Source organism: Mangifera indica, chromosome 15 (genome assembly GCF_011075055.1).
Source record: "Mangifera indica cultivar Alphonso chromosome 15, CATAS_Mindica_2.1, whole genome shotgun sequence".
Taxonomy (NCBI): Eukaryota; Viridiplantae; Streptophyta; class Magnoliopsida; order Sapindales; family Anacardiaceae; genus Mangifera; species Mangifera indica.
Window position 1 is genome coordinate 6,969,521 of NC_058151.1, and position 19,950 is coordinate 6,989,470.

Sequence of the window (19,950 nt, forward strand, 5' to 3'; positions counted from 1 at the left end):
CTTACTAACATTTTTATATCATTTTCATAGTTGGAAAATGAGTGAAATAGCCGAATCTTTGTTTCGATAAACAATGATGCATGGTGAGTGCGAATACATGGGGTGACAAAACGTGATTTCAAAGTTGAAAAAAAAAAAACAAATTAGAACTTGTTTATATATGTGCATTTTCATCAAAGTGTCATGACTTGATCATATATGTCTAACACTAAAAAAATTAGTTAATCACATTTAGATTAAGTCAATTGTGGTCAGTCCAACTGTCCTTTATTTTTTTAATATGAGATGAGTTGACTTAAATATTCATAGGTTATTTTAATAGTGTGTATTTGAAAAATCACAACCTGAAACCTAACATAAGTAGAGCGACGGCTAAAACAAAGATGGAATTTCAATTGATGAAAACCAATTAGACAAATAATACGAAATCACCAGCAATAGCTAGCCATGAAGGTGTATAACTACAACTGTTAGTAAACATACAAACCTTGACAGGATGCAAAAACATAAAACTTTAATTTACAGTATCTGGTGATATTTCACTGTACAACTACACTGTAGCACTAATTAAGATGAATGCTTATTGATTGACAGTTGAGGGTTCTCCTTCAGCAACAAAGATCTACACTGTAGCACTTATTAAGATGAATGCTTATTGATTCACAGTTGAGGGTTCTCCTTCAGTAACAAAGATCACTTGCCTTGTGTCATAATCGTTCAAAATCCTTCCCTTCTATGCAGATTTCCAGCTTATTAAAGCCCAAATCTTTGAGTCTGACCTGTACAAAGGTGGGTTGAACTTTCCGCCTGCCTTGTTCCTGTTCAGTTGTCCTACGCTGATTGCAATGTTACCTCCCCAGTCGCTGTTCTCTCATACTCAGCACAAGCCTCCGGTGTGTCTTCTTCACTAGGTGGAACCAACTGCCAGAACAGTGGGAGGTATGTGTCCCACTCCTTAAGAATTGTCTGACCTTTACCGCTGCCAGTTTTTTCCTTCACCAGAAGAGTATTAAGAGTAAGAAGAAATTGTTAAAAAGCTGTGATATTATGTCCATGCATGCATACTTACAACATGGGCTTCAATAAGGCTCTTTAACTGCATCTGTCCAACTGGAGCAGTCACTCTTTGAATCTTCACTATCTCCTTGTTGACCTGCTCAATGATTTACACGTTATACTTTGAAGTTCCTGAGTGAGAACAGATACATTAATTTAAAAGAAAAGAAAGCATAACATCAACAGGAAGTGATTTATTTTGATGAAAATTTTTTACAATGCACAAACAATCATAAATCTTTGTCGCATCAGTGAGAATACTCTCCATGCTATCAGGAACTAAGAGTACAACACAGGAAATTCAGATTTTGTCAGGTTTAATTTTGAATCAAGGCGTAGGTAACAGCTTGCTTACAACTCTGGCCAAAAGATGACAGCTAAATTGTTTAATACTGGAAAGCACACAAGTATACAATGTGCTTGAATTATGTATACATGTCAAGAATGCACAGTTCACTAGTAGTTATTTCCACTGCATAAACTTTATTAAAATAAGTAATGAAAAGAGAGGTATGGTGCAACAGAAATAACCTTGGGAATGAGAGTGTCGTCCTCATCAATAATGTATGCCAAACCTCCAGTCATTCCAGCAGCGACGTTTCTACCCACTCTGTTAAAATCAGCAGTGAAGTTACCCAAACATTAATTTCCTCTAAGTAAGATTTATGAAAAATATAAGTAACAGGCTTGTACTCACTTTCCAAGGACAACCACACATCCACCAGTCATGTATTCACAACAATGATCTCCAGTGCCTTCGACAACAGCTTCAGCAAGTGAGTTTCTCACAGCAAATCGCTCTCCAGCTTTCCCTCTTACAAAGATTTGACCACCTGTTGCTCCATACAGACATGTATTCCCTACTATAGTTGCATCCTCTGGGCAAAACCCAGTGCTCTCAACAGGAGTCACAACCAACTCACCTCCAGCCATACCCTTGTCAAATTTATATCACTCATTTCACATTTTACCAAGCATAAACAAATGTAAAAGTCATACCAATTCAATTAAAAAATTCAACATAAAGTTGAGAAATATTCTCCCATATTAATATGACTTAGAATGAAATAAGTTATTGATATTGCACAAGTTAACAATCTGAAAGCTCAAGAGAGTCATGCTCCACTAATACGCTGACAATTTTTTAAAACCTGTCAAGTCTAATTTTTGAACAATATAAACATCTACAAATTTTACTAGAATACCTTTCCCACATAATCATTAGCCTCTCCAATTAGCCGAATGTTCATCCCAGGAGTTAAAAAGCAAGCAAATGACTGGCCGGCACTCCCAGTAAAACTGTCAGGAAGAAAAGTATTTAGCCTCAATAGATTAAATAGATATCAAGATATGCATCTTTTAAACTGCATTATTAACATGCCCAGCACATCTTACGTTATATTTAGTTGCCCAGCAAAACCAGTGTCACCATATTTCTTTGCAACCACACCTGCTATTCGCCCACAAACGGCACGATCCACATTGTATATCTTAATTGTTTTCCGGACCACTTTCTCATTCTCTATTGCATCAAATATCTGGAATTATATTGTCCGTACAAGAGTTGCCATCAGGAACAATGCTTGACAGATCTTTGAAAAATTAGTACCATAAACTGATTATGATTTTGTAACATTTTTCACAATACCATCAAATTCAACAAATAATGCTTCACTAAAAAAATTTTCATTTTAAATTCTCAAAGGTAAAAGGTCCCTTTAAGGTATTGTAGCAAGTAAGGTCAGTTTTAGAATCTATGTTTCCTATCTTAACCACAGAGGAAGATGGATTGATAGATGATTCAGCCTATAAGATTTTCGTTTTTCTAATCTATTCAAGGCCCTGTTGGATTCCATAGTTTTTTATGAAGCTGATCACTCTTGTGCTCCCCTCAGAAAAGGTATTATCCTTCTTACTGCCAACACAAGTGGGAACACCAGAAATAAAAATACCATGTGCCTAAAATTATCGCAGCTAGTCACTGTTGCCCTAAGCACATGCTATTTGTATACTCAACTGAACAAAGATGTAATAAAAGACAGGACTTTGGGAACTTCTCATCTAGAACCTGATAAACTATGTTCAAATATCCTAGCCAAAGAACAAAATGTTCATTGGCATAGCCACATATAAGTTGAAATCATAACAGCTGGCAGAGCAATCCAAGCAAAACATGTATAAAGGAAGGAAGCAAAACACATAGCAGTGGATCAACATTATAAAATTCACGCAAACAACTTCAATGCAGACAAACACAAGCCAAGGGGCATTATAAATCAGTTATTTGTTACCTCTGGATCTGCAAGCAAAACGTCATCCAGAACAGCACCATTTGTATGAACATCCTGATTCCTGATTTCTGTACTGCTCCATTTTGGTAAACCAGCATTCTGAAAGAAGTAGGAATGATGTTACATGTAAGCAAATTAAATAGGTATGTCCACAATAGAATTACAGAGGATAGGAAAATAAGTGTAGTTTGTACATACTGAGAGAAAAAAACTGAGATCAAGATGCTGAGTTTTCACTAGTGAGATATCTCGTGGTCTCAATAAATCTGTTCTTCCAATTATATCATCTAGCTTCTCGTAACCCATCTGTGCCAACATACCTCTAACCTAGGCAAACATAATAGAGAAAGGCATTTGAGAAAATAGCAAACATGAACTACAGTGGTGCCTCAAATCATTAAGGTAATAGGACAGGAGCAAATGCACAGAAATTGAAAAGGAAAAGTTGGCCGCAAACATGGATACTAAAGTTGACATAAAAACTTAGGGAGAGAACATGAATGCAAAATCCCCAAAATCTTCTCGGAGATAGAATTACCTCCTCAGCTACATATAGAAAAAAGTTCACAAGATCCCCAGGAACACCAGGAAACCGCGCTCGCAGTTCTTCTCTCTGTAGAAAAATGAATTGGGAATCATTTAGAAGGTTCAAGAAAATGTGAATATTAAATAACAATGTGGTTTCGTTTCATACTTGACTGGCAACACCAACAGGACAATTGTTAGTGTGGCAAATGCGGGCCATAATGCATCCAGTAGCTATCATTGCCACAGAGCCAAACCCATATTCATCAGCACCCATTGCTGCTGCCATTAACACATCAACTCCACTTTTGAAGCCACCATCAACTCTGAGAATGACCCGTTCTCTAAGTCCATTTTCAATGAGAGTCTGCAAAAGAATTTTGTTAACCAATAGCTACTAGAGTGTATCAAAATCAGAAGAAATAGTGATGAAACAATTTGTAGGAATAACCACCTGGTGCGTTTCTGTAAGTCCAAGTTCCCAAGGACCACCAGCATGTTTTATAGAACTTATAGGGCTGGCTCCAGTTCCACCATCATGTCCTGATATCTGCAAAATTAGATATATTGTTCAATAACTTTGAGTTCTTCCTCAAGAGTGGAGTACATAAAATCACCGGAGCATCAAAAAGTAGACTGCTATGGTTGAAAGAACACAGTAATAAGAATCCTGGATAAATGAAGAGAAAGCCTTCCATGATTTATTTGCTTAAGGATTCACTAATTATATGCAGTAACATTATTGTCCAATTATTCATATGATTCAAAAGATTTGTAGCTAAATTTTCTGGCAAAAGTTGTTGCTTGAGAGGGGTGTAAACATTGACAAATAACGGAGAAAGTGTCACCAAATAGCCAAAAAGGTGATGATACTGCAACACCAGACATACATAAAACAAATTCATGTTTAAATACCTGTATGATATCAGCATTACCCTTTGAAACCCCAGAAGCAACTGTTCCGATACCTGCTTCAGCTACAAGCTTTACTGAGACCTTAGCTTTAGGATTGACCTATTTGTCAGACAGATGTCGGATGTCATTCTTATCAATATACTGGAAATACAGATAATATTTAAGGAGATTCCTGATGGAGCAGATGACTACCTGGTGAAGGTCAAAGATCAACTGGGCAAGATCCTCTATAGAATAAATGTCATGATGTGGTGGAGGAGATATAAGAGGAACACCCGGTTTAGAATTTCTCAACCTTGCAATGTATGCACTCACTTTCTTCCCAGGCAATTGACCACCTTCACCAGGCTTTGCACCTTGCGCAATTTTAATTTCTAACTGATCAGCATTGACCAAAAATGTTGGGGTTACACCAAACCGACCAGATGCAACCTGAAGAATGTGCATTGGAGTAGGAGTCTTTCAATAAAGCTTGCATCTAATAAATACATGAGCAGAGACCATGTCTCTATTACTTTTTTCTTATACTTTAAAAAAAAAAAAAACAACCCAGAGACTTCTTCCTGTTAATGGCCTCAATTTTTAGGCATTCACTTTCATGAGAGTAACAAGGACATTTTACAACAAGCAAATAGGTTCTGGTTCTTAGAGCTAAAGCAAAAGCCTATAAAGATCAATTAGGACACTAAATATACTCATTTCATAGAATAGCAGAGTAACATGACCTGCTTAATAGCACTTGTAGCAGTATCCCCATTTTGAAGACCTTTGAGATGTGGCAATGTTGGAGAATACCCATCAACAACATCTGTAAGTGGGTTCCAGCGAATAGGGTCCTGGATTCAAAGTAATATTAAAATCCAAGATTATATTGATTCACAATAAAAATTCTACAACTTTTGTATCACAAAAGAAAGATGGTTTAAAGATTGCTCTGCATCACAATTTACTAGAAAGTGAACACACTACCTCACCACCTTCTCCTGAATTAGACTTTCCTCCTAATCTATTCATGGCAATGGCAATTGCTTCATGAGTTTCTCTAGAAATTGCACCAAGTGACATGCCACCAGTGCAAAACCTTTCAACAATAGCTGTAGCAGGTTCAACCTTCCCAACCGGAATTGGAGCACGATCACTTTTAAACTCAAGAAGGTCGCGAAGAACCTATAGTTATCAGTTTAAAACAAAAAAATATGTATCAAAAAGGTCGCAAAGAACCTATAGTTAACAGTTTAAAACAAAAAAGAACAATGCAAATCACAAATGTTTTCATAGTTGATAATTAGATTGGCCAAATATAAAAGGATCAATGCATAATGTAACTTCAGAACTCACATTTACCGGCCGGTTAGCCAGATGCTGTTGATAAATTGAGAATGCACTTTCACTCTTTTGGCGAACAGCTTTGTGGAGCAACTTTGACATCTCTGGGTTGTTTCCATGATACTCACCTTCAAAGAACATTGAAAAACATATAAAAAAATGGAAAAACAAATGAAATGTTGCTCATAATGTTATGAAATAGGACAAAGTACCAAATAAACAGTTAAACCAAACATTGTTAACAGTAGAAGAAATTCAAACGTTCATTTGGATTATACACATTTTAGTTAAGCTATAGATAGTTTTCTTTTAAAACATTATTAATATATGAAACAGAAGAAAATTAAATCAATAAATAAAATACAGGAAAGTTAGACAAAACCAGAGGTCCATCGAAATAACAAAAATAAAGAGAAAATAAAGCCACTACAACTTTACAGTTTTCTCTGAATAGGCAAAAAATAAATAAATAAAATAACTTGAAATTATTTACACCCTCATGTTCACAAAGAAGCAAGAGTATAAGTTCGTACCAATAGTATCACGAATGCTGACCCAGTTTCTGTTTGATAAATTTTCCTAAAGTTTTTATCTTTTACAAGATATAATTCCCATTATTTTAGGAATTAACTCGTAAAAGCATCTAAACATAGTTATGTTATTGTAAGTTATAAGTGGCATAAAATGTACACATGTTAATAAAAAAAAAAAAATGAATACCTCCAGGTCTAAACTGTATAAACCCATAGTTTTCTAGTCTTTTAGCTGTATCCTCTGAAAAAGCCTTCACCCAGAAAGACAATGTTTCCCTTGCCAGCTGAAGGAAAGAAATATTTCAGAAAACAAAGTCAAAGAACAATGAAATCAAAAGAGTCAAGAGTTGTGACAACTTCAAGATTAAGATAAAATATTAGTTCAACAAACTTGGAAGTAACTTGTCTAAGCTAGGCTCATTACTATTCTGTTGATAAAATTAGCACAACAGTCCTAATGTTTACATAGTTTTTCCAACTATGAAGCAATTAAACATATTAATCACAAACTTTTCATGATATCTTAAATTAACCAGACATCAATGAGTTTATATGCAACAGCATAAGAAATTTCTACGTATGAAAGTTTGCATATCATGCATAATATCTTAGAAATTGTTCAACGTAGAGACAAAGATTGCTGATTCTGCTGTGCTCTAACCTCATCGAAAGTTAATCCGCCAATAGTTGATACACTCCCAGTAAATGCAAGATTGACAACCTCTTTCCCCAATCCATAAATCTCAAATATTTGTGCACCACAGTAACTAAACACAAAATGCAAGTAAATCAATATGTCAATGTAACTCACATGGCATACAAAACTTAGCAAATCATATTTAGTTTAAATTTACACCTGGAAAGCAATGAAATCCCCATCTTAGAAAGAATTTTGAGAAGACCAGATTTAACAGCCTGGAAGTATAACAAGAACAAATTTTAGTTACTTTAAATATATTGAATAATCAGCAAAAACATATTCAATTGAAGTAATGATAAGTTGCAGGTGAACTAGGCTTTGTACTTATCAAAGGAAAAAAAAAATAGGGACTACGCTTTGGAAAGAAAGCATAAAAGAACTGCCATTAGAGTGTGCATAATCCTTTTCACAAGTTTAACAATAACATTCTTATTCTTCTCAACATTTTCAATCGACCTCCTCTGCCCATTGATGTCATTTACACACTTCAGAATATTTTCAGACCACTTTTCTTATATTAACAGCGTTCAGTTGCATCTCAGTTATAGCATTGTGGCTTCAAATTGATTTTTAGAATCTTCAAGGGGAAAAAAAAGACAGTCAAATTGCTACCTTTCTAGAAGGCTGTTCATATGGTAATTGCATGGCTTAGAAAGGTAAGACCATAAGTAGTGAAGACCAAGGCATTTACAATATTAGAAAATAAATAAACTAAGACTGTATATTCCCTAGAAAAAGAAATAAATAAGCTAAAGATATACAGAGTAAATATTCCTTAACTGCAATTAATCAAAGACAATAAAACCACGAAAGGTCAATGTTGATAGCCAAAAATAAAGGGTTTCTATCACTGGCAAACTGACCTTGCAAAAGTTGGTTTGTGCCTGTTCAATAGTCACAGTAGGCATCTTTCCGTTCCGCATCAAATTCACTGTCTTAGTACTCAAACGCCATTGTCGGCAAGTCTCCAGTGCCAAGTATGGACATACAGCACTGGAGAGATGATTTCAGCAAATATAATCAATGCATATTTAGAATAACAAAGACGAGAACAATTTTAAAATGTATTAGAACTTGGGGTAGAAGAGGAAGCATCGTTATTTATGATCAGGAAACAATGAAAGAACATAGGCACAGTTTAGGCACTATGTCCTCCTAAGGCAATTCCATAGAGTAGCTTTGAACATGTTTGAAACTGATTAAAATATAGGCATACATGAAGCTCCACAACTTGCATAAAATGGCATTTCTTTTTGAAAAAAAAAAAAGGAGGTACAGTGATTCAAAAAGGATTTTCTCACCAACTCTTATATAAATGTAATCTACTCTAGGAAAAAATTCTGATCGAATTGGCAAGTTTATTCAAAATTCTGATCATGCATGTTAGAGGTTGCCAATTTATCTAGGTTTTAAGTTAATCATTTCACTTTTACATGTACCTCAAGCACGACTTTCTTTCCATAAAAAGGTTGCTAAATTATTGCATGGCCAAATATTTTTCCGTACCAACAGTTACATTGCTTTTATTTCTCTCTGATCTTAAAACATTAACAAGAAAAAAAATACATATTGTTTCCCATAAGGTTGGATTTGAGCAGATTTTGTTCAAGTTCGAACGAGTTCGGCTCAACCAAGTTCGAGTCCAATAGTTAAATATTTTCAAACTCGAACTTTAGGGATGTTCGACTCATCAAACTCGCTAGTCAGAAAAATTCGATACAAATAGCCTAAAACAATGTTATTTTAATCAATAAGTATTCAAATATAAAACGTTTCAGCACTGAGTCAAGCTTAAAACTCGATTCAAGCTTGAACTCAAGTTCGGTTCCTCTCAAATGAGTCAAGTTTAAACACTTTTAAGGCATGCTCGACTCGGTTCAAATCCAACCCTACTTTTCAACTCTCTTTCCTTATTTTTTTTATTGGTAAGATATTTATTACGTTCTCACAAACAACCAGTTAGCCTAGTCTAAGATCTTCTCTAAAGGAACAAACTGCAAGGTTATATTCAAACAATTCTTTGTTACTCACAAACAAACCTTGCACTCAACTAAGATAATGATATAAAATTACAAGAGAGGAAACTAAGAACAATAATCTAGCTAATTTGAGAGTGCTAGTACGCTCACAAAAAAGCAAAAGCCTTCTCCCAAAATATCCTTCACAATAATCCTTCTTTTTCCCTCCACACACTCTCTCCCTTTCATTCTCTCTTCCCTCTAACTATTTGCCATACTTCCCTAATAATCAAAAGCCATGTGGCCCTTCTAGGTGCTCATTAAAATCTTCCCGAATCATCTCCTTTCTATCACACTTTGTTGGTTAGATCCCTCTATTCCAAATCCTAATGATTAGGGTTCTATAGATACCCTCCCCATTCAGCTTCACCTTGTCCTCAAAGTGAAAAGAGGAGAATTATAGCAACTCATCAAACAACCATCCCACCATTCCATAAGTAAGTCATCTAATTTCAACTAAACCCCTAACAATAATTGGATATTTTGCATAACCAAAATTAAGAAAATTGAACTTAAAAAAATTAAATGGTTCAGAAAAGACTTCACTAGGTTTCATGCATCCAATATAAACATGAGGTTCAGCAATTGCAAAGAAAACATGGCTTCGAGGGCAACAATGTTAACATATACATCATCAATGACCTTAACATAAAACTCAGCATTCAAAATCTCCAAAGAATGCACATAGAAAGATTTTATCTTTCTTGGATGCATCTCTGGTGTCTCCACATGACCATCAAAAGCAATGAAGTCATTATGCTACCTCTTTTCATTGTCAATCTCCGTGTCTGAAATGTTTCCATAATTTGCACTGCTTCTATAACAAATCACACAATTATACCATTTTCATCCTTCAGCTTTTTTAAAGTTGCACCTTGCCAACTTTTGTCTTCCTCAAAGACAAGAATCTAAAATGGATAACATTCATGCTTAAAGTCACCCATAACAAGATTCGCCTTGATTTTGATTTAATCGATACAAACAAAGACCACCAACTTTTGAAAACTTTGGTTCAACCAAAACAACCTTGTGTGGAAGGATATTCTCTTTCCAAAAAGGGTAGAACTCATGAAATTCCAATCGGGAGCTCATATCCAAATGTGGGTGTTCAAAAAAACGAAGACATGGGCCATAATAAGTTGTCTCGTTACATGAGGAACTTATTATGGATATGTATGACTCCCGATCAGATGAAATTGTTACATGAGGCGATGACAATTTTGCCAATATGGATATGTATGACTCCCCAAAGTACAAGACCTTCAGCCATTGTGTGATGGCTTGTCAAGATTGTCATTAAGGTTACAATAAAATTTTGGGAACTATTATGATTGTTGTTGATAAGAAAATAGATGTTTGTTCAGGATAGTGTGATGGAGAGGAGTGGTGAGTTTACTGGATTTTGAGGATTTGAATGTGGACTTGACTGAAGTGGTAGAATGATGTGAGGGTTGCCTAAGTAGTGCAAAGAAAATCGGTTGATTTGGAGAAGGAAACGGATTGTACACAAAGGGATTTGTGTTAGGTAGCTAGGTAGAATTCGGCAACAGCTCTCCAAAATGATGAAGATTCTAATAAATGTATTGCAATCCCAAGATAATGTACACAAACTTTCTGCAACAAAGTTTTACTTTTAATATTGTATATCTTCTGCTATTGCATTATTCTTCCGTTCTCCACGACTCATTCAAACATTTCCAAGTTTAACTATGAATTAACAGTCAGTACATATCAACAAAACATATTACAAAAGTTACATCTTTACAAGTTCATACCACTGTAGAAGCTAATTGCAAAAGTTCAAATTCAACAATTGCACAGTAATATCCAAAACAGATAAAGCTATCGTACACCAAAACAACACAACTCACAGTAGCAGTTCCTAAGCTCTTAGAGAGGCCCTTTCTCTCCCTTCTAACCTGCTCTATTTTCTTCCAAAATTCACTTGACTCCTTATTCTACGTTTCCTCCTTTTTGTTGCTCTCAACTAACAAACCTCTCACAAAAGTGTCTTATTGCTTCACTATGGTTGGCTGCACTAATTCTTGTAAACTTGCCACCTATTTGAGTTTCAAGCTGCTAGGTTTACTCATTTCCTTGTCTCCCTTTTCGCTGTTCATTTAGGCCTTCCTCTTGCATGGAATATAAACCCGAGACCCAACAATTTGAGTTAAAATGATTTAAGGCGTTGGACTAGGTTGGATTAGAATTATTTGGATGATTTTGCTTGGTTTGTTTGAGCTTTGCCAAAAAAAAATTAGGGCTTCTGACTTTCTAGCTTTGATACCATGTGAAATATTGGTTTGAATAATTTTTGTATATTTTATAGTTAATAGAATACATCCTAATACACTGTTACAATAAGCTATAATTGGAAGCACAATAAACTAATTTCCTACTTTACAGATTCTAATCTTAGTATAGTTTGATTTTAATCCTTTTATAGTTGTATACAATTCAACAATAACTATATATAACTCAACAGTTTGGATAGGTAAACCTGAGTTTGAATCATTTTTGTAACTAGGTTATGTGAGATTCAAGGAATATGGGTTAGATTTGTTTATGGAATTGGCCTATGCAGGTTTGTGTGTGAATTAGGTTGAGTGAGTTTTATTTAATTGAATTTGAGTTAGGCTACTTTAGTTTGGAATGTTCAAAAAAAAAAAACATTGGGCTTAGAAACTCAAATTTGGGTTGGGTTGTTGGGTTAGGGTTCGTTTGAGTGGATTGGGTTGGATGAATGAATTATTTGGTTTGTGGGAAAATTGTTTGAAATAAAAAGGGTGTGTTTAGATGGACTAGGGTGTAAAAAAAAATTGCATTCCTAATTCTAATTGGGTCGAGTTTCGTAATCAAGTCGGGTCTCATAAATATTCCCATTTTTTCCTTCGGCTTCTATTGCACTCAATCCTAATTTAATTTTTTTTCTCATTTTTCTCACAACAAAAGAAACACACCAAGGTCCCCTCCAATGATCATCTCAATTTTCATCATTTGTGTTGACTGACTAATTTTTGGCAGTTCATTGTCACCAAATTCTATCAATTCACCCTTTTGGCGTACCAACTAATTTATAGAATCGTCAGAAGTTGTCGACTCATGGCCAATGTCCCCGTTTTGATCATCAAAATCTACTACGTTTTTGTCAAAAACTCCTATCCCAATTAAATATGTTCCCTTCTTGTCCACCAGAGTGGAGAGTGGAGGTGAAGTAGTGGAAGCTTGAGTATTGAACTAGTATTTCAGAATAATTGAACGAAGTGTGAGTTGGGTTTGACTTGAATTAAATTGAATTCGGGTCATATTAGGTAATAAGTGTTTGGGTTGGGCTTGGTTAGCTTGGTTGGAGTTAATTATGTAATGAGGTTGGGTTGAATTGTATGGGTTCAAGTTAGGATAGGTCTATTTAGGGATAAGGGGGATGGGTTGATATTGGTTTGGGTGGTTGTATGTGATATGTGGGTTGGTGTGAGTCAATTGGGTTTTGGTTCTAGCTCAGGCTTGAATTATTATTGTATGGGTTGATTTGATTGAATGTGGGTATTATTGGATTTAATTGAGTTTGGATTGTCTTGAATAGATGAGAAAGAGTGAGTTGGCAGTTGTTTAGATAGGGGCATAATATTTGTGGTGGGTTTAATTGTAATATATTTGGGTTTAATGAGTTAGGCTTGGAATTAGTTATATGGGTTTCTGAATCTTCTTCTTTCTCGTCTCATTCTCTTGTCCAGTATAGACCAATGTTCATTTTTGTCAATTAAATGTCAAACACATCTGATTTATTCTTCTCCTTGTCATCGAAATTTTCTATCTCAACCCTCTATTTCCTCTTTGAATACGATTAGGATGTCATTATCATCCAAATCATCTTTCTCCACCATAAGAACAATCTATGACTTCCATTCATAGTCATTGTTTGAGTCTTCCTTGCTTTCACAATCGTCGGACGAACCTCCACAATCTACGATCGTCCTTCATTATCGACTCTTTCCATCCTCAAAATCGTGAGCACTTTAATACCGATTTTTTAGGTTCTCACAAACAACCACTTAAACAGCAAGGAGACCTCCCCACAAAGCCATTAATAATATAAAATTTTCATCCTTAATAACACTGTTACTCCTATAATATATGCCAATACTTCTTATTTAATGAATTTAAGGAGAGGCTCCTTCCAATTTAAAAACTTTTGAATCTAATTAAAACTTTCCCCAACCTCACGGAAGGTCACATGAAATTACCCTAATACAAAATTTTGAGATATAAAGATCACACTGCATGATTTAAATGCTTGAGGTAATTTGAATAAAAACAAACAAAGAGAAACAAATGTTTAATTAGTTTTAGAATGAAGAAATAACCTTGCCCCATATCCGATCAAACAGGCAAACTGATGTGTGCTGAAGCACTGAGCAGTGTCTGCCACAATCGAAGCTGACATTCGCAGGCCATTCTGAATAAGATGCTGGTGGACAGCTCCTACGGCAAGAAGAATAGGGATTGCAGGTCGAGTTGGTTCCTGGCAGAGAAACAATATAAATAAGAAATAGCAGAGAAACAAGACGTTCATCCTCAAGAACATATGAGTACAAGAATTTAATTCAACAATCATCCACATGCTTCCAAGGAAGTAAAAAGGACAATTGTTTACTCCATCCTGTACAGGAAGAATTAAAGTATGCAGCCATCAATGCAACCAGAAGTGTAACAACAAGCCACTACTTGAGTGGAAATAAGAACTAAGCCAAACTATAACTTTCATTTGTAAGGCTTATATATTTACTGCAGCAGATTTAATTATACAATGATGCATGTTAACCACATTCAAAATAGTATAAAATTTAACATTTAAAAAATTTAACCAATTTAATTTGAATTTTTGGAGCAACATGCAAGAAAAGAACATAAAAGCAAAATCCTCAAATCTACTGACTAGAAATAAGACAGAAAAAAGCTTAATACAGCAAAATGATCGGGAAACAGAAATTTTGTTGTAATGAAAAATGCAGCAGCAAATGCTGAGACATTTTATGATTATGAAATAAAAAACTAGGCAACTTACTTTTCACAGTATTAGCGATTTCTAAATAGGTTTCAGTACTGAATGTCATAAAAAATCCACATGAATATATTGAGAAACTAAGAGGAAGCTTACCAACTCATCAGAACGGTCAGACAGAACAAGCAGTTGGGAACCGTTTCGAACAGCTTCATCAGCAGCTTCACAAAGCCTGTGGAGTGTCCTTACCAAAGAATTCTCAACTCCTTTTCGTATATCAAAAAATATAGGTAAGACTCGTGGTTTCAAGAAAGGATCCTTCAGCAACGACTCAAGCTCTCCTTCATTTAGCACGGGACTAGACAAACTAACCTGATTTGATTAAAGAAATACAACCATAAATATTACATAATTCCAACTATGACATTAATTGATTTCAATCAGAAGCATAATAAACAGAAAATGTGATTGAGAGGAAAAGGAAGATGCTATTGAACCTGGCAAACATTATCAGGTCCAACCTCCAAAATGTTTCCTCGTTTCCCAATATTAAATTCAAGAGACATAACTAATCCTTCTCGAAGCGGGTCAATGGCTGGATTTGTAACCTGAACACACATAGTGCATGGGCATTAAAAAAAAACAAGCCTATTCATAAAACAAAAGAAATAGCAAATAAAACAACCTAGTTTTCTCAAAGTATAACAACACCCAAATAACACAACCTAGTTTTCTGAAAGAATTCACTCATTAAGTCTTCTTGCTAATCAGCAGGTACACAAACAAATGCATATCCTGTTGGAAGAACATAAGGAAATCTAATTGTCCACTAATGCTAACACATAAGCAATCTTACTACATCCAACCTCCAATGCTTCACATATTTTATGTATCTCACATTGCTATTGGTCTTTCCAGATCATAGGATGCCAAGTGTATTGTATGCAATGATCTCATTACTGAATGACACTTAAGTGGAGCCTATCAAAGCAAATTTAGGAATGGGCTTCCAAGCAAGCAACTCATGAGTTGAAGAACAAAGTTTCACTTGCTAGGACAACTCGGTAGTGTCTATATTCTACATACTACCAATGATATTAAATTTAAGTTTGTTGACTTGCAAGGAATTGTCTATCAATATCATATAACACAATGCACGTCAATGTAAACTTTAGTCATTACAAACTATAATAACTAAAATAAGTAGTAAATAAATAATTACATATTAACATGTACACTCTGCAGACACATTATTTGTTAGGAGGCATTTTCAGTAAGAAAACTAGGAAAGGTTTAGGTACTATGACTTCCACAACCCTAGATCTTGCCATCATTTCACAGTAACTAACTATATCAGAGAGTAGTGAGTGCAGAAATCAAAGCAAGAAAAAAATGTCATGTAAGGTATTACAGGTAAAAGTTCAAAAAATGCGGAAATCAAGCACCCAGTAAAATCAAACAAAACTCAGATAATGCCACTTAAAACCAGGCCCAATATTATAACATCCACTAAAATTTCATTTAAGATAATATAATTTCAACAAACCTGTGCAAATCGTTGCTTAAAGTAATCGTAAAGCATATGTGGCCTCTGAGACAACACTGCCAATGGAATGTCATCTCCCATGCAAAATGTAGGCTCCTTCCCTTGGGAAGCCATAGTCTCTATAACCATTTGAACATCCTCACTAGAATAGCCAAAAGCCCTGATCCATCAATATTCCATACAATGAGAACCAAGATGTGATAGTTCAATAGAACAAAACCAAATTTGTACATCAAGGCAAAAATGAATGAAACACATCTCATGGTGGAAGTAATTATTCTTGGATATCATTTGAATGAGTTGATAAGAAAAAACAAACATGTTTTTAAAAGAAAAGGAGAGAGTTTGTTAGTGCTTGTAGAATAAATTTTGATTCGTGCATGTTAAGACTTCCATTGTCAAAAGGGTTGAAATTTAATTTCAAAACACTGAATTTTCTAGAGTATGTCTTAAAGAGTTTCAAGATACATCATTTTTCTTACTTCATCTGAACTGGGAATGGGTTGTTTCTTAAACTATAGGTCCAGACAGCTGCTTTTGCAGCAGTCAGAAAAGTGTTCTCATTATCAATCTACACAGAGTTACAGATTGTGTAGATTGATTTTCACATAAACAAGATACTGATCTTAATAAAAGTTTTTGCTTAAGATGTGGACACCAAAACTTATAACTTTTTCCTTCTTTCCTATTATGATTCATCTTTTCTACTGCTTATAAAAAAAATAAGTAAAAATTATAAAGAAAGAAACCATCCAGATTCACCAGTGCGCAGAACCCATTCAATTAAAATTCAATACAAATAAAAATACTTACTGTTGATGTCTTAAGATTGATTCATTGTCCAAAACTGTCATTGAAAGGAAGTTTACAGGCTTCAAGGATCGCATCTTTTCACTGAGCCACTTTCCATAGGGATTTAATGCAGCTACTCGCTTTTTAACCTCAGTATTCTCGTAAACCTTCATATAACAAGTTTTAGACATAAAATAAAAATTTAATGCAAGCGCAGGGGTGATTGCATCCTTTCTGAACTAAAGAACATCATTTTAAGAAAAGAAGTCAAGAAGAGAATTTAAATACAACAGAAAAAAGTCAAACAAAAGACCCCTAATATCACATGATCTGTTATTTGTATATTTCAGAAGGTAGAATTCGCATCAAAGGAGCATGTATAAATAATCACTTCCATCTTGTTTTCATCCTGAAAGCAGACAACAACCTCATAAACACAACAGGAATGTAAACGAAATATCATACCAATTAGACAAAAGATTGTTAATATTGACAATTTCAGATATAGTCAAGAGACCTTGTCTGAACTTCATAGAAAGGTAGTACATGTACAATACTTAAACACCACTGAAATTTGTTTCAAGCCAACAGAAAAAGGCCCACAAAGGTCAACTATCCTAATCAGCATTAAATTTGCATCAGAATGGTTAACGTTTTTAGAATTTTTGCAAACCAGCTAGTGAATAAAATGAGTAACTGATAGAAGACTGAGCAGATTGAAGGACAATCAAGAATCACAAGCCTCTTCACTTTGGTGGACCAATTATCCCTTATTAAGCTGAGAGAGGAAACAGTTTGAAAGCTCAACCCTTCTACAATGTTTTCATGTGAATCCTCCCTCAATCGGCTAGTCAGTGATGAGATTCTCAGCTTTTTCAACCAGCCCACATGATTTGGAACCCAGTGTGTTGTAAGTCAAGATTTTTACGACAAACCATCTCTCTTGTAAAAATGATTAAACGTGATGTTCAAAGGTTTCCTAATTGGTATCTGTCCCCTTCCGATTATGTTTTATGCAAAAGGAATATGGCATCTTCTGATTTGACTCTTTTTGCATTGTATCCTTTTCTTAAATATTACAAGTAAAACTTCTCCAGGCAGAAAATTTTAAGTCAGTCATTCCAGCCTCTAGTAGTGATTTTCTTTCGTAACACACTTTTACTTTCATAAGGAGATACGGCCAAAGTCTTGTGGAATTGTGTTATTTTAGCTACTTTTTGGCTGCTTTGGCAAGAAAATAACAAAACAATCTTTGAAGATGGATGTGTAAATAACAAAATTATTTTGTGGGATAAAATTGCCATACTTCCTTTTGGGCATCAGTCTCAAAAAACTTTCAAGATACTTCTTTTTTCTTTATACACTTAGACTAGAAAGGGTTTTGGGTTAATTTCATACTACAGGCATTAATGTTCAAGTTGATCAATCTATACAATACAGAATTTTAAGTAATTTGTGTTTCCTTTAGATGGCTCTTTACTTCTGTTGACAACTTGTTCACTCTTTCGTAATTAATTCAGTCAATGATATAGTATGTTTCTACTTTAAAAAAATGAAATATGTAAATGAAGAAAATATTATTCATAACAACACAGAGGAACTCTCTGTCATGATTAATGGTAACAATTTATTCCTATATGATATGTATTTATAATTTTAAGATAAATGATAATAGGTAAATGATATATTAATGGTTGAAAATTAATGAATATAAAATATTTTCCCAGAAGAGTATGCACTTAGTTACACCAAGAGAAATAGCTGCACAAACCTGACCACTCTGTAAATCAACAGCTATCATCATTCCAGGACCTAGCCGGCCTTTCATGGTAACTTTTGCATCATCAACCGGTACAACACCAACCTAGATAGCACAAGAAATTACTGTTAGATAATGCAAAACAAACATAGAACAGCAACAGCTTCAAGATGTTCAAGACAGGACATGAATACAGAAACCTCATCAACCACATTAAATAAAGAAATAATCCATTAGGAGATTAAAAAAATACTACTAACATAAAAATTTACTAGAATTGTACAGAACAAACAATGCAAAACCCAAAACCTAAAGATCACTAATTTTTTTACCCATAGGAAATAAGAACATATCAAAATGTTAAATTTTAATCAGATCATCAAAACTAAACAATAAACATATTAGATCTAGAACCTACCCCCAAAAAAAAAAAAAATATCAAATCTAGTCATTTTCTTTTATTCAGATTTTAAACCGTCCAATTATCTTCAAATTTCAATAAATTAACATATAGTAAATGCAACCTAAGTCTCCCACCTGTAGACAGACAGACTCTCTTTAGACACTCCAATATTTTCTCAACTCTACCCACAACCAGATTTGAATAGTTCCATAGTCCATTTCCCACTTAAAGTAGACCCAAAAGCTTATTATTTATCTATCTAATTATTTTAATTTTTTATTTAAGGTTCCTACTTATTTGAATTGGATCATTACCACTTTAGAAGACATTTAGATTCCCAACTATTACTTTTCTTATTTTAATGAGATTTTTGCTTATTTGAAGGGGACTTTATTCCCTTTTTGTTCAGGACTTGAACACTAAAAAAGGGTGTCTCTTTTGCCGTTGGAGAATATATTGCCCACTGAAATGACATGATGTTTGAACAATTTTCTTCTCAATCTCTCTCTAGCTGCTTCCTTTTTCTTCTAATTATTTCCTATCTAATTTATGTTCTTGTCTCTTTCAAACTTCTCTTCTTCCCTTCTGTTTCTCCGCATTTCTCTACTTTAATGCTTTAGTATTGAATTAACAAGCCGGGGTAATTTGCTGATTTGGCTTTGTTTCACAAGAAATTTTTTTCCTCTTATGATTGAAGCTATTAAAATTATAACTTAAATAATTTAAAATTTACCGTAGTGAAGCTTATCGTGCTGTCCTGGGACTCTCCTATTAATATTTGATTGTTCCTGTAGTGTATACCATAAATATGTAATTACTTGACCTTTAATTGAACAAGCTTATGGGATTTGATCCATCTGATCTGTTCATATATGATAATTTTTTGTTCTCCATCTCTAAGTAGTCAACCAAATTTCATGTTTTCAGATAGTCTGAGGATACAATTCTGCATTTTTTCCAATGAGATTTTCAGCTATTAGCCCAAAAGTGTCAGGGAAAAAAAGTTCACTTAGTCAATTAATTAGTTATAATATGCTTGGGAAAGTTGTGCATCAACTATTCAAAACCCTATGCTGATTTTTTA

The 19,950-nt window shown here is 34.4% G+C and overlaps 1 protein-coding gene across 1 annotated transcript in view; it reads right to left on the minus strand.

Annotated features, from left to right (window-relative positions):
- Positions 1-373: 373 nt before the first annotated feature.
- Positions 374-19,950, minus strand: part of LOC123197667 (ferredoxin-dependent glutamate synthase, chloroplastic-like) — a 29,757-nt gene continuing 10,180 nt past the window's right edge. Inside the window, exons 8-33 of the mRNA XM_044612011.1 lie at positions 18,476-18,568; positions 16,726-16,871; positions 15,913-16,072; positions 14,864-14,974; positions 14,523-14,738; positions 13,729-13,886; positions 8,210-8,339; positions 7,503-7,561; positions 7,308-7,413; positions 6,834-6,930; positions 6,126-6,241; positions 5,757-5,954; positions 5,513-5,623; positions 4,980-5,219; positions 4,788-4,886; positions 4,327-4,422; positions 4,042-4,239; positions 3,886-3,960; positions 3,546-3,674; positions 3,348-3,446; positions 2,452-2,594; positions 2,262-2,355; positions 1,754-1,992; positions 1,588-1,666; positions 1,070-1,153; positions 374-993 (exon numbers count right to left, since the gene is read on the minus strand). Of these exons, the coding sequence (XP_044467946.1) occupies positions 832-993; positions 1,070-1,153; positions 1,588-1,666; positions 1,754-1,992; positions 2,262-2,355; positions 2,452-2,594; positions 3,348-3,446; positions 3,546-3,674; positions 3,886-3,960; positions 4,042-4,239; positions 4,327-4,422; positions 4,788-4,886; positions 4,980-5,219; positions 5,513-5,623; positions 5,757-5,954; positions 6,126-6,241; positions 6,834-6,930; positions 7,308-7,413; positions 7,503-7,561; positions 8,210-8,339; positions 13,729-13,886; positions 14,523-14,738; positions 14,864-14,974; positions 15,913-16,072; positions 16,726-16,871; positions 18,476-18,568 (3,438 nt within the window). The 3' untranslated portion in view covers positions 374-831. The remainder of the gene's footprint in view (positions 994-1,069; positions 1,154-1,587; positions 1,667-1,753; positions 1,993-2,261; positions 2,356-2,451; positions 2,595-3,347; positions 3,447-3,545; positions 3,675-3,885; positions 3,961-4,041; positions 4,240-4,326; positions 4,423-4,787; positions 4,887-4,979; positions 5,220-5,512; positions 5,624-5,756; positions 5,955-6,125; positions 6,242-6,833; positions 6,931-7,307; positions 7,414-7,502; positions 7,562-8,209; positions 8,340-13,728; positions 13,887-14,522; positions 14,739-14,863; positions 14,975-15,912; positions 16,073-16,725; positions 16,872-18,475; positions 18,569-19,950) is intronic.